Source organism: Panthera pardus, unplaced genomic scaffold (assembly GCF_024362965.1).
Source record: "Panthera pardus isolate Hobbes unplaced genomic scaffold, ASM2436296v1 HiC_scaffold_17, whole genome shotgun sequence".
NCBI classification, from domain to species: Eukaryota; Metazoa; Chordata; class Mammalia; order Carnivora; family Felidae; genus Panthera; species Panthera pardus.
Window position 1 is genome coordinate 45,770,118 of NW_026526732.1, and position 13,054 is coordinate 45,783,171.

The following is a 13,054-nucleotide window of genomic DNA, read 5'->3' on the forward strand; positions in this document are numbered from 1 at the left end:
TCTGCTTCTGAAAGCAGAAAAATAGAACTAAAAAAAAAAAATCAAAAACGAATTTTCCAGGGAAAAAGACAAATAGATGAACTGCTGGCTAAACTAATAATGCAAAAAGAGAGTAAAGGCAAATGTACAAAATAGGAAGGGAGAAATCACCATAACAAAAGCAGAAAATGAAAAGATAATAAAAAACTATTTTGTTCAATTCCACATGAACAAATTTGAAAATTTTTCTAAGATAGTGTGATTTATCATTCTCCAAAACCGAAGTTTTAAAATCTAAACAGATCTCCGTGGAAAAAAATTGTCAGTGCTTGCCTCCCCCCAGTACCACAAATATATGGTTTCATGGGGCAATGCTACCAAATGTTTGAAGAGCAGATAATTTCAGTGCCTAGCAAGAGAAGAACCTAAAAGAAGAAAATGAAATTGTTTTTGTCAAGCTAATAAAACCCGATAAAGCTTGATACAAAGAAAATGAGAAGACCCATCTCTCAAAAGAACATTCATGTAAAAATCCTAAATAAAATGTTACCGATGTGAATTCAGCATAGACACACATGCCATAACTATGTAGGACATCCAATGATATAATTAATCGTATGGCTGCATCTAGAAAGGGATTCTAGGCAAGAAAATCATTTGCTTCCAATTCCATAGATGCCGAAAAGTCATTGATAAAAATCCGACACGAATTCTTGGTGAGGAAAAAAAGGAATGAATGGATGCATTTTTAATATACACCTCAACATCATCTATTACTACCCCTAAGCCAGCATCATACCGAGTAGGGAGATACTAGAAGCATTGAATATCATGGTAGGGGAGGTATTGCCAATGGAACTAAGTGTACATGTCATGTTGTAAAGGAGGCTGCAATAACCCTATTGGCAGATGTGATCACATTCCCAGAAAAACAAAGAGCATTAGCTAAATACTACTGGAAACAAGGAAATTTAGTAAAGGAGAATATAAGCAGAAATCATGGGACACCTGGGTGGCTCAGTTGGTTGAGCATCTGACTCTTGATTTTGGCTCAGGTCACGATCCCAGGGTCATGGGATGGAGCCCTGTGTCGGGCTTTGTGCTGAGCATGGAGCCTGCTTGAGATTCTCTCTCTCTCTCTCTCTCTCTCTCTCTCTCTCTGCCCCTCTCCCCTGCTCGCACTATGAAAAAAAAATTTTTTAATGTTAAAAAATATCAGAGGAAGAAAAAAAATTAATAATTTAAGGTATTTTTAATTAAAAAAATACCCATATATATACAATAGCTAATACCAACATGGTGCCTACTATGGGTCAGGCACTGTTTTCAGGGTTTTACATGTAAGAACCAGTGTAATCTTCACAACTCCATGGGGGTATATTCTATTACCATCTCCATTTAGAAATAAGGATATGGAGTCAGAGACAGGTAAAATAATGCTTTCTTGGTCATATAACTACAGCAGAATTTGAACGCAGGCAGTCCAGTTCCAGAATTCATACTTTTCCCCTCTAAAGCCATATTGGTCCTCGATCTATAAAAGGAGGGGCGTGCTACCATTCACGATGGTAACGACAACAAAAATCACCTGAACATAATTTAAACAAAAAGTGTGCAGTACTTACATGAGAACCATTTAAAATGCCCCGAAGGGATGCAAAAGAAGCCTTGGACAAATGAACAAGATTACTACGTTTTGGACATATAACCAGTGTATAGCCGTGTGTGACCAACGATTACATCAGATGAAGAATGAATGAAGCTGAGACACATGGAAATTCTAAGTCAAAGAGATCATTCTGGGAAGAAAGGGGACAGGTAATGAAATGGGCTTGGGATGTTAAGGGAGAATGCTTTACACTTGAGAGAGATTTGAACAAGTTTATAGGCCAAGAGGAAGTCATCGGTTGAGAGGGAGAAGATGAAGACAAGGGAAAGGGGGATAGATAACTGGAGCAAAGTCTGAGGTGAGGGAGAAGGCAATGGGGATTAGGTCACCGGTGAAGGTTTTGAACGCCTTTCCCGTGGACACGGAGGGGAGAAGAAAAGGACTGGATTGGACGCAGTTTTCTGTGGGAAGAGGGATGGAGAGGCAGTTATAGGATCAGATTTTAATGGCCACTAGGTGAAGGAGCGTGGCGAGGCCTCAGTAAGGGGAAGGTGCGGAGAGTGGCACTGCTTTGGAACAGTTGCTGAGGGGGATGGGAAAAGAAGCGGATCAAAGATCAGTTGGATAAGGTTGAGGAAACTAGGAGTTGGTAAGAGTCTGTGCGAATCTTTTCCTGCTGCTGTGGACATGCGGGGATGGTATGTTGAGGGGTCCTGAAGGATTGGGGTTTCTGGGAAGACAACAGAGTGAAAATGCTAAGACAGAACAGTTCAAGTGACGGATGGAAAGGAAATGCAACTTAAAAAGTTTAACAACCAGGGGCGCCTGGGTGGCTCAGTTGAGCGTCTGACTTCGGCTCAGGTCACAATCTCAAGTTTGTGAGTTCGAGCCCCTCATCGGTCTGGGCTCTCTGTTGTCAGCACAGAGCCCACTTTGGATCCTCTGTCTCCCTTTCTCTCTGCCCCTCCCCTACTTATGTTCTCTCTCTCTCAAAAATAAATATTAAAAAAAAGTTTAACAACCAGAGGCAAATGATATCTGGGCATCCAATATCTTCATGAGGTCCACGAATAAGTAGGAGGAAAGGTGAGGAATCCGAAGAATAGGAGATTTGGGGCAGACAGAATTAGTAAGAGTTCAGATCCGACAACAAGAGTGTGGACATGTGTGGAGGTAGTTTCAATGGAGTGGAGGTTACTAGAGGAGACGTCAGAAAACCATGCAAGTGACCATGCTGGACACTGACCTCTCAGTGTGACTATAGGGAAGGAGCGGGGAAGACCGTGAGCGAGGCAAAAGTCCTCAGTGAATGGGGCACCTGGTTTGGAAGATATTAGATGCCACAGTTGGGGGGGGGGGGTGGGGGGGGTGGGGGGGGAAGGGAAGAAGGTGGCAGAGCTGGAGGGCATGGGTGTCACAAAGGGAGAGGATTTTGCACGCCGGAGAGAGAGGGTGAATGGATGGGAAGTGGGTGTCAGAGGAAGGCATGTAATGCCCCCTGGCCACAGCGAGTGCAGCCAACTGTTGAGGAGACAAGGTGACCTCCGGTTGAAAAGGACTCTAAGGGAAATGGTGTCGGAGGGCATTTAGGCTTCAAATTGGGTGGGGAGAAAGGAGTTAATAGGTATTGATCACCTGCTGTACGCAAAAGACCGACATAAATTAGTCTTCCCGGCAGCCCTTGTGTCATCATTTCTACTTTGGGATTAAGAAGTGGGTTCAGAAATCACAAATGTTAAGAGGTGAACTGGGGCCCCACTAAAAATTTTAAGTTTGATCATTTCTAGCTGCTGGTCGGGGGGGTGCCAAACCAGGAGTGCTTAGGAGCGCTCCACCAAAGAAACCAGGGGAAAGACCGAGAGGACGTGTGGGAGCAAAGAAAGGACATTATTTCATTGGCTGTAGCTTAAATCTTAGTTGGCTGCTCGTCACCGGTTGTCCTTAGCATTTGATTTTGAAACCTTGGGACACTTACAGGTTTAGACTTTGGGTTGCATACGTAGGCCACCATAGCATTACAGCCACCTCAGTAATGGGCTTCTTGTTCAACTGAGCACCAAAAATGCGCTTGAAATCATGTGGTTAAAAAGATTAAATCCCAGGTTAGACCTGAGTTCTAAATCCTGTACTGTTTGAAATAAACATGGTATTCCCTACCTGTTGGGGAGGCATCATTCCAAGCAAGATGAGATGAAAACCTGTCTATAAGTTCCTAGGGATGTTAGAGAAAAGAAAACCAAAATTCTCTAGAAGGCCCAGCTAATTTTTAAAAATAAGGGGACGCTGCCTTGGATGGCTCGGTTGGTTAAGCGGCCAACTCTTGATTTCGGCACAGGTCATGATCTCACGGTGCCTGAGTTCGAGCCCCACACTGGGCTCTGAGCTGACAGTGCGGAGCCTGCTGGGGATTCTCTCTCTCTCTCTCTCTCTCTCTCTCTCTGTTTCTGCCCCTCCCCCACTCATGCTTTTTCTCTCTCTCTCAAAATAAATAAACCTGGAAGGAAGAAAGGAAGGAAGGGAGGGAGGAAGGAAGAAAGGAAGGAAGGAAGGGAAAAAAAGGAAAAGGAGAAAAGGAAAAGAAAGAAGGGAATTACTCAGAGAAGAAACTTTAAAACAGAGTGACAAACACTGGAGTGGAGGCTCTGGACATCCCCGGATGGTGGGAGGTTTTTGGTCAGTCAGGTGCTATTTAACCTCCTTGAAGGGATAGCAGACAAGATTTGGGGTTAGGCATGACAGGAGGTGGAACAGTGAAAGGGTGAACTTAAAAAAATCTGCCCGATAAAACAGACAACAAAGGATGAATGGCCCTGGAGGACAAGGAAGTCTACTCTGAGAGACTAAAACCCAGGGCCTGTGCCTCACACAGGTTTGGGTCTAAGTTTTCGGCACAGTCTAGGAACCACCAACCCAAAAGTTAAACTAAAAACTGGTGCAGGGTTGATATTCCTGGTGTTAGTGTTGCCAGATTTAGCAAATAAGAATACAGGACACGTGGGGCACCTGGGTGGTTCAGTCGGTTAAGCGTCCGACTTTGGCGCAGGTTATAATCTCACGGTTCCTGGGTTCGAGCCCCGCGTAGGGGGCTGGAGCCTGGAGCCTGCTTCGGATTCTGTGTCTCCTCTCTCTGCCCCTCCCCTGCCCGCACTCTTTCTTTCTCAAAAATAAACGTTAAAAAAAATTAAGTACAGGACATGAATAATTTTTAGTATAAATATGCCCCAAATATTACACAGAACATACACTAAAAAATTGTTTGTTGTTTCTCTGAAATTCAAATTTAACTGGATATCCTGTATTTTATCTGGCAGCCCCACCTGGTGTACCTGCCAGAGATGCAAAACCACCCAGCCAGGACAGTATCATGAGGTTTTTCACAAGGAGGAAAAAGCCCTGCTACGGGAAGGGTCACAAGAAGAAACGTGAAACCAAAGACAGAAACCATCATGAATGAGATCAGTAGGAACAACAGGACAGAGCCTCAAGAATTCTGCTCATTCGTTCATTGAGCAAATATTTATCGGGCACTGTTCTAGGTGCTGGGGACGTGCAGGGAACAAAACAAAACTGTCCCTCACGGGATGTCACCTGGTGCAGGAGACTGAGAACAATAAACACAAATGTGCACTGTGTTAGACAGCGATAAATGTTCGGAAGAAAAGTAAAGCAGGAAGGGAGATAGGAACTGTGCAGGGGAGAACTCTGTAGTTTTTACACGGCGGGGGGGGGGGGGGGGGTGGACCCCATGGAGATTATGTCTGAGTGCAGACTAGCAGGAAGTGAATGCATGCAGATATCTGGGGGAAGAGCTTTCCAGGAAGAGAGAGCAGCACATGCAAAGGTTTCAGGACTGGTGTGTCCCTGGTATGTTCCAGTGACAGCTAAGAGGCCTGTGTGGCTGGAGTGGGGCAAACAAAGAAGTAGGAGATAAGGTCTGACGGGTGGCAACATGATGGGGTGGGGGGGTGCACGTCACAGACGTGTCCTGTCCAATACAGCAGCCGGTAGCCACATGCGGCTATTTACATTCAAATAAACTGAAGTTCAAGGAAACCAAAAATGTCTTCCTCACTCAGTCCAGCCACATTCAAGTGCTCGATGGCCATGTGTAGTTAACGAGAACCACACTGAACGACTCAGAGAATGTTTCCTTCATTATGAAAGTTCTACTGCACGGCACTGACCGAGCCTTATAAATCATCGTACACTGTGGCTCTTACTCAGAGATGAAGGAAACAAGACAATCAGAAAGAGGATATGAAATTAGTATGTTTCAAATGATTAAACGAAGGAATCAAAGCCCAAGAAAATACCGCAAGTGTTTTTAAAAAAAGGCATATTTGAAAAAGAATCAACATAGAAATTTTTTAAAAATTGAAATTAAAACCGCAATGGCTAAATGAAGCAGATTAGATAGCAGGAGAAGGAATTAGTAAACTGGAATATAACGTGGAATCTTACACAGTGTTTCATGTGGGCCACGCGATGCTTGAGAATCTTCGTTTAATCTTCACAGCAGGCATGGGCAGGTGGATAGTATTTTCTCCCCACATAACAAGCATGGAAACAGGCACCGAGAGACTATGGCTCCTTGTCCAGGCAATCCCAAGTCTGTGCACCCAACCACTATGCCATATTGTACCTAAGGAACTGACCCAGAACGCAGCACAGAAGACAAAGAGCCGGAAAAGAAGAGGGGCTAAGAGACCTGGGGGGATGGGATGAGAAGGTCCAATGAATCCAATAGGAGTTCCAGGAGTGAGAAAAGAAAACAGCAGAGGCAAACAGGATAGCTGAGAATTTGTCATGGTTGAGAAAGACGAATTCTAGCATTCAAGACGCAGGAGTCCCAAGTAACGTGAATACAAATGAATTCACAGAATTCACAGTTGAACACATAGTAGTTAAGACCGCAGAATACCAAGAAACAGAGCAGACATCTTTAAAGCCGCGAGGGGAATTTATTTGTAGAACCGGGAGGCTGGGAAAGAGACCTGTAGAGTGGGAGAGGAGAGATCTGGGGGCTGGCGGTGCGCACAGTAGTGTGGGTGCAGGGAGAGCGCTGGGTGAGGGGCTGGGCTGGGCTGTTTGCAGCGAAGACCACTAGCAGGATTGTATTCAATCCTAGCTTCCCATTAGCGCACTCCATTGTCCCAAGGTTGCAGCGAGCTTAGGTATGCTGTCTCGAGTACACGCTCTTTCAAGTAAGTACAGGGTGAATCCTGGGAACTGTTTGGTGCATGAATGAATGAAAGCGAGGCGTTTTGAGAAAAGTGAGGCCAACGTGGTGCCTACACTTGGGCTACTGAACTGATGTATTTATAGAAAGCCTTACAGCGATATACTCACGAAAGGCTATTCATGGTGTCTATAGTTGTGTCTATAACTGTGATTGCATTTTCTAAGATTTGAGAGCAAGTGTAATAAACACAGAACAATCTCTCACGTTCTGTCTAGAGGTTTTCTAGGCTGATTATAAATATTAATGAAAGTTTTGATCGTAATAAAGCCCAGAGGAAAGTTTCAGCAGCTTCTGTGGTCTGTGTCGTCTTGTTTGTTGGAGATGTGTTGCAGCCACAACTGTACATGATAGAATGCAATCTTTGTCTCCCAATAGGATTTGATAACATAGAAGACACCAGACAATTAGAATGATCTCATTCTCACCTTATCACATGTGCCAATGTTGCAAAACACTGAAAAAGAAAGGCATACTATTTTCCTCCTCTTATCCTTTAGTTTAAGGTGGGCAGTGTAGGGTTTTTATCAGACCTTTCCACTCAACCCACCCGGTCTACACAGTGAGGCCACCCGGAGGAAGTGCTGTCCCAAAACAAAGTCCCGTTCTCTTTCTGTTGTGATTACATCACGAGTACAGGGAAGAAGTGTGAGGGAGGAAAATGTAAAGAATTCTATTCTTATGGACTAATATTTTAATGTTAGAAGGCTATATGCAGCCCGCTGAGAGCCTGGATTAGAAAAATGGCCTACATGTAGAACAAACACTTTGATAAATGTTGTCCCAATTAATTCTTACTTGTAAGTCTTCAATAACATTTGTTTTATATATTTGAGAGAGAGAGAGAGAGAGAGAGAGGGAGGGATAATCCCAAGCAGGCTCCACACTGTCGGTGCAGAGCCCGATGCAGGGCTCGAACTCATGAACCATGAAATCATGACCTGAACTGAAGTCAGACACGTAACTGACTGAGCCACCCAGGTGCCCTGCATTAATATTTTTACACACGAGGAAACTGAAGCCAAGGGTTATATGGAACAGACTGAATATACAAATGGGTAAATAAAAACTGAACTCTGACTCACAACCCACAGCCGTTAAGTGCAGAAAAGCAACCCATTTTATCCACAGTAACCAGCCCAGAAAGCCAGTCTTGCTGTTAAGTCAGACTTGTAGGAGGTCAGACCGCTACTTCTAGTTAACAATCCAGGAAGCCAAGCAATAATGCCTACATCAACCCCGGATCACTAAGTTTTGATTAATAGCTGACAGCCTCCATAATTTCTGTCCCCACTTCCAACTTAGGGCCAACCCGAGAAAGCCAAATACGCATCCCTAACCAATGATCTAGTTAATCCATCCAACAGCTTCCCTAGGTCATCAGCCTCCCTCCTTTCTTTTCCATGATAAAGCTTTGCACCCCCCTCTGCTGCCTTTCAGTCTCTCTCGGCCAAAAGGCAAGTGATGGTGGTCGACTCCCCTGCTATAGCAAGCTTGAACAGACTCTGCTGGTTTGGTCGGGCTTCACTTATTTCCAAAATAACTCCGCTATCGTGGCAGATCAGGGCCTGGAACCAAGATCTACCTGACTCCAAACCCAGCCTCTTTCCACCGTACCACTTGCTCTTTTGTGGAGGCTGAGCCTCTCAAATGCCTTCAATAGCCTGGCAGGCAGGGCACCAATAAGGGGCAGGGCTCTGTGATTTGGCATAGTTTATTTTTACACTTAGTATGCATATAAAACCATGTAAACTCCACAAAGTAAACGGTTTATCCCCTAAAATAACCAAAAAGTCTGCCGTGAACTTCCAGCACCCTCACTATTTTAATATTTATACTTTCACAGAGAGTCATAGTCATACAAATAGGATTATAATACGTTTTTTAGGTCAAGGATTTTTTGGTCCACATTTTGTTAAGCACACACTTTCCTCTTTGGCAAAAGAGGTCAACTCCCCCCCTGCCCCAGGGAACCCAAAGCAAACAGACAAAAAGCACTGAACATGAGGTACAGCTGAGGTCCGGACTAATCTGGAATTAGAGACACACACTCAAGGGAAACACGGTTTCTTACAAAATCAGTTCACTTCCCAACCATCTCAGTAGAAAAGCTCAACACGGATTTTGCCTTTGTCACTTTCGTAAGAACACACTTTAAATAACTTTGTGCTTCAGAGTACAATGTGCTGTTTCTAAAGAAAGTCATGAAAAGTGTGGGCATCTGACCTCAGCCGTATTTTCGATCTGAGGTACAAAAGCATCTGTCACAGTAATTCAGACTACAATCGCTGTGCTGCCTTCATTCAGTTTGTGGGGAGAGCAGTTTTGGTTGTTGTTAGGTCTCAGCACTTGGCTTTGCAGAGTTTCAAGAGGTGGATTTGCACGTGAAAGCTGCACAGTATCTGCTAGGCCTGAGGTGAGGAAGAGGCAAAGTGGGACCTGGCCTTTGTCCCACTCGGGCAGGGAGGCCCCCTGGGGGCCACAGAGACCTCCTGCTCCTAGCGCGCCCCTACTGGCCTCCACAAGTCCCATCTGAAGTGGAGTCTAAGGAACAGGCAGCTGCTGAGGTGGCTGTGTTGTGTTCCGTTTTAATCTACAATCCTAATTGCTAACCACCACCCTGGTGCGCTTCTCATGCTTCAAGTAATTTCATTCCTTCCGGAAGAATGTTAGCAATGCTTTTAGTTCTAGTCACCAAAGGAGAGGAAATGAGCCACAATAACAAGATTCAGTTTAAACAGACCTGCTGCTAACACAGTATCGGATAAAATATACTTAAAAAGTGAACATACTATTATATACGATTTCGCAACAGCTGCATTCTCCCACTTAACCACTGTGCAGAACTAAAACTCTGATAAAGCGAACTTAAGTTACTTTAATTCATGTTAAATACAACTCTGTACAGATTGCACATTTTATACCAAAGCAGCTCAATATCACAGACAAATGAAAATGCTATCTGGAAATTTTCATTTTTCTAGCCCAACAAAAACCAACAGACCCCTGCCCTAAGGGTCAGAACAACACCAGATGCACCACTTTGTAAACAGTAGGAGAGGTGGTCCCTCGGACTCCACCGCAGGATCCTATGAAATCACACACACACACACACACACACACACACACACGCTCACACACACGCTCACACACGCGCACTTGAACATCTCCCCTCTTCCAGGGCCGCACACAGCCCGCCGCTCGGTACCGCAGCAGGTTGCTTTCACAGTGTGCTCACAAAAGAGCGGTCATGGCCGTGGGGCTGAGGGGTCGGAGGCAGTCTCTGGGGGCCGCGTAGGCGGCGCTGGCGGCTGGCTTTGCCCGCGGCTCCTGGTAGTCGGGGTGGGCGCGGTCCGCGGCCTGGCCGCCGGCCGTGGGCCGATCGTAGCCCGGGCGTGCGGCTGCGGGCGCGGGGTGAGGCGGCCTCTGGTAGGGCGCGCCGCCGGAAGATAGCGAGTGCGTGTGCGCCGGCCGGGGCCCGGGCACCCTGTAGCCGGAGAAGGTGTGCGCGCGCGCCGCGTGGCGCTCTACGATGGGCGTGGCGTACTCGGGCTCGGGGTTGGTCAAGGGCAGGGCGTACTCGTGGCGGCCGGCCAGCAGGGGGCGGTCGTAGTGGCCGCAGGCTTCGGCGCTAGGCGGGGTCTCCTCCTCGGTGTCCATGGGACGGAAGGTGGAGCCCTTCCTCGCCACCGTCCCGGTGCCAATCATGAGCGGAGGCTGGTAATCTGCAATCAAAAGCGCAGGAGACACACCACGTGTGTGTCACACGGATGCGAGGGCAAGCCGGTTGTTTGCAGACGGAGGTGCTCTGCGGAACCAACTCGGCTGAGCGCCTAACCGGTAGCAGGCAGGATGAGAAAGCCCGATAATGGGAAAGACGTACATGGCACACACACGGACTTGCGCAACCATACTGCTGCTTTAGGAAGCCTCGGTGGGTCACTAGAACCCGGAGAAGACAGAGATTACGCTTCCCCACACCTAGGGAATGAGAGGGGAAATACCTCCTGGAGCTCTTAAACTGGCCCTTGAAATGCCAAATTTTGGGGGGGGGGGGTGGTGGTTGCTGTGAGAAAAGGCAACAGTGATTAAATAACCTGGAAAGAGGGGCGCCTGGGTGGCTCAGTGGGTGTAGCTTGGACTCTTGATTTCTGCTCTGGTCATGATCTCATCTTTGGAGAGATAGAGCCCACCAGTGGGGTTCTGCGTAGACAGCCCTGGGCCTGCTTGCAATTCTCTCTCCCTCTCTCTGTCCCTCCCCAGTCCACCCCCCCCCCCCCGCCAATAAACTTAAAAAAAAAAAGTAAAGATGGAAAAATGAGAAACAAACAAAATCAAGCAGTCACACACTAGGGGTCTGGCAGCAGCCTTGGAAAGGTCACACTTTGGAGACAGGAATCAGAGAAAGTTATTACCAACGATGTCAGTCATGAGGCTAGAGGGGAACCAAGGCCCCTTCCCGGATGTTAAGCTCAGAAGCCTGGGATTCACAGTCCGGAAGCCACTTGGGAGAGGAAACATATGGAGCGTTCTTGGGGAGGGTTAGGAACAACAGGTTCAATTTTGGACACACTGAGGAACTGGTGACACTGACAGGCAGAGGTGTCTAGCAGGTGAGAATGACTTCTCAGGGACAGGGAGGGAAGTCTGGGCTTAGCAGACAAAGTGCAAAGAAGGGCTCTCTATTGGGAGCTCTGGAGCAGGGTGGGTGCAGCTACTGAGGAGAGAGACTGTGGCTGAGTGAGGGCAAGAGCGAGACCCTAGGGGGGCCTTACACAGTCAAGGTGTTGGAGAAGGACCACACAGTGGGGAAGGAGGGCATGCTGCACCAGAAGCTAAAGAAAAAAGAAAGGAAGAAAAGGATAGACATGGGGGCCTTTTCTCCCCTGTTTTGTCTGCAAGGCAGCACTAGACTGTCAGCAGGAAAGGAATTAAGAGGATGGATTTTGGGTGGAGAGATGCTCTTTGTTCTGCAGCAGCTCAAGCAACCTTTCCACTGGTAGCTTTCTGACTTTGATATATTCATGAACTTCTGGGTCAGTAGGCCTGGGGCATGGCCTGAAAGCCCACACTTCTAGCAAGTTGCTAGAAGTTACTTGCTAGAAGTTACTCAGAATGCACTCTGGGTCATGAGAAGCTAAGTGGGGCGGCCCAGAGTGTGGTCCACAGATGCCTATGTATCTGAGAACCGAGACAGGTCTGCAAAAAGACAAGCACACAAATTGAGAGCAAGTGTTTAGCAACTCCCAGCAGCTTGAGAGAGTATACTTATGTCCGTTGAATCTAATAAAAGAATTAGAGCTTTGTATTTTGTATGTCTTTTTTAAAATGTCATTACTGGGGCGCCTGGGTGGCTCAGTCGGTTAAGCGTCCGACTTCAGCTCAGGTCACGATCTCGCGGTCGGTGAGTTCGAGCCCCGCATTGGGCTCTGGGCTGATGGCTCAGAGCCTGGAGCCTGCTTCCGATTCTGTGTCTCCCTCTCTCCGCCCCTCCCCCGTTCATGCTCTGTCTCTCTCTGTCTCAAAAATAAATAAACGTTAAAAAATAAATAAAAAAAAATAAAAATAAAAAATAAAATGTCATTACTTCTACTTTATACAACTGACCCTTAAACAAAGGGGTGGAACGGTGTGTGTCCACTTACAGGTGAGTTTTTTTCAATATAGTATATAGTACTGGAAACATATTTTTCTCTTTCCTGTGATTTTCTTTTTTCTTTATGTTGAGAGAGAGTGAAAGAGAGCATGTGCACGTATGCATGCAGGCAGGGGCGGGGCAGAAAGAGAGAGAGGGAGATAGAGAATCCCAAGCAGGCTCCGTGCTGTCAGCACAGAGCCCAACTCATGGCTGGATCCCATGAATCGGGAGGTCATGACCTGAGCTGAAATCAAGAGTCAGACACTCAACTGACTAAGCCACCCAAGTGGCCCTCTTCCTTAGGATTTTCTTAGTAACATTTTCTCTAACTTACTTTATTGTAAGAATATAATGTATAATGCAAATCACATGCAAAATGTGTGTCGACCCACTGTTTATGTTACTGGTAAGGGTGGAGGCAACAGTGGTTGTTTTGGTCAGCAATAGGCTGTTAGTAGTTAAGCTTTGGGGGAGTCAAGTTATACATGGATTTTTGTGCAGGGGGTCGGCATCCTTAAACCCCTTGTTGTTCAAGGGTCAACTGCATTGTATTTTACAAAAGCAGTGGTTTCTGACAGATTAGAAATAA

At 46.3% G+C, this 13,054-nt stretch overlaps 1 protein-coding gene across 1 annotated transcript in view; it reads right to left on the reverse strand.

Moving 5' to 3' along the window:
• Positions 1-8,525: 8,525 nt before the first annotated feature.
• Positions 8,526-13,054, reverse strand: part of DCBLD1 (discoidin, CUB and LCCL domain containing 1) — a 67,472-nt gene continuing 62,943 nt past the window's right edge. Inside the window, exon 15 of the mRNA XM_019418190.2 lies at positions 8,526-10,552. Within this exon, the coding sequence (XP_019273735.2) occupies positions 10,062-10,552 (491 nt within the window). The 3' untranslated portion in view covers positions 8,526-10,061. The remainder of the gene's footprint in view (positions 10,553-13,054) is intronic.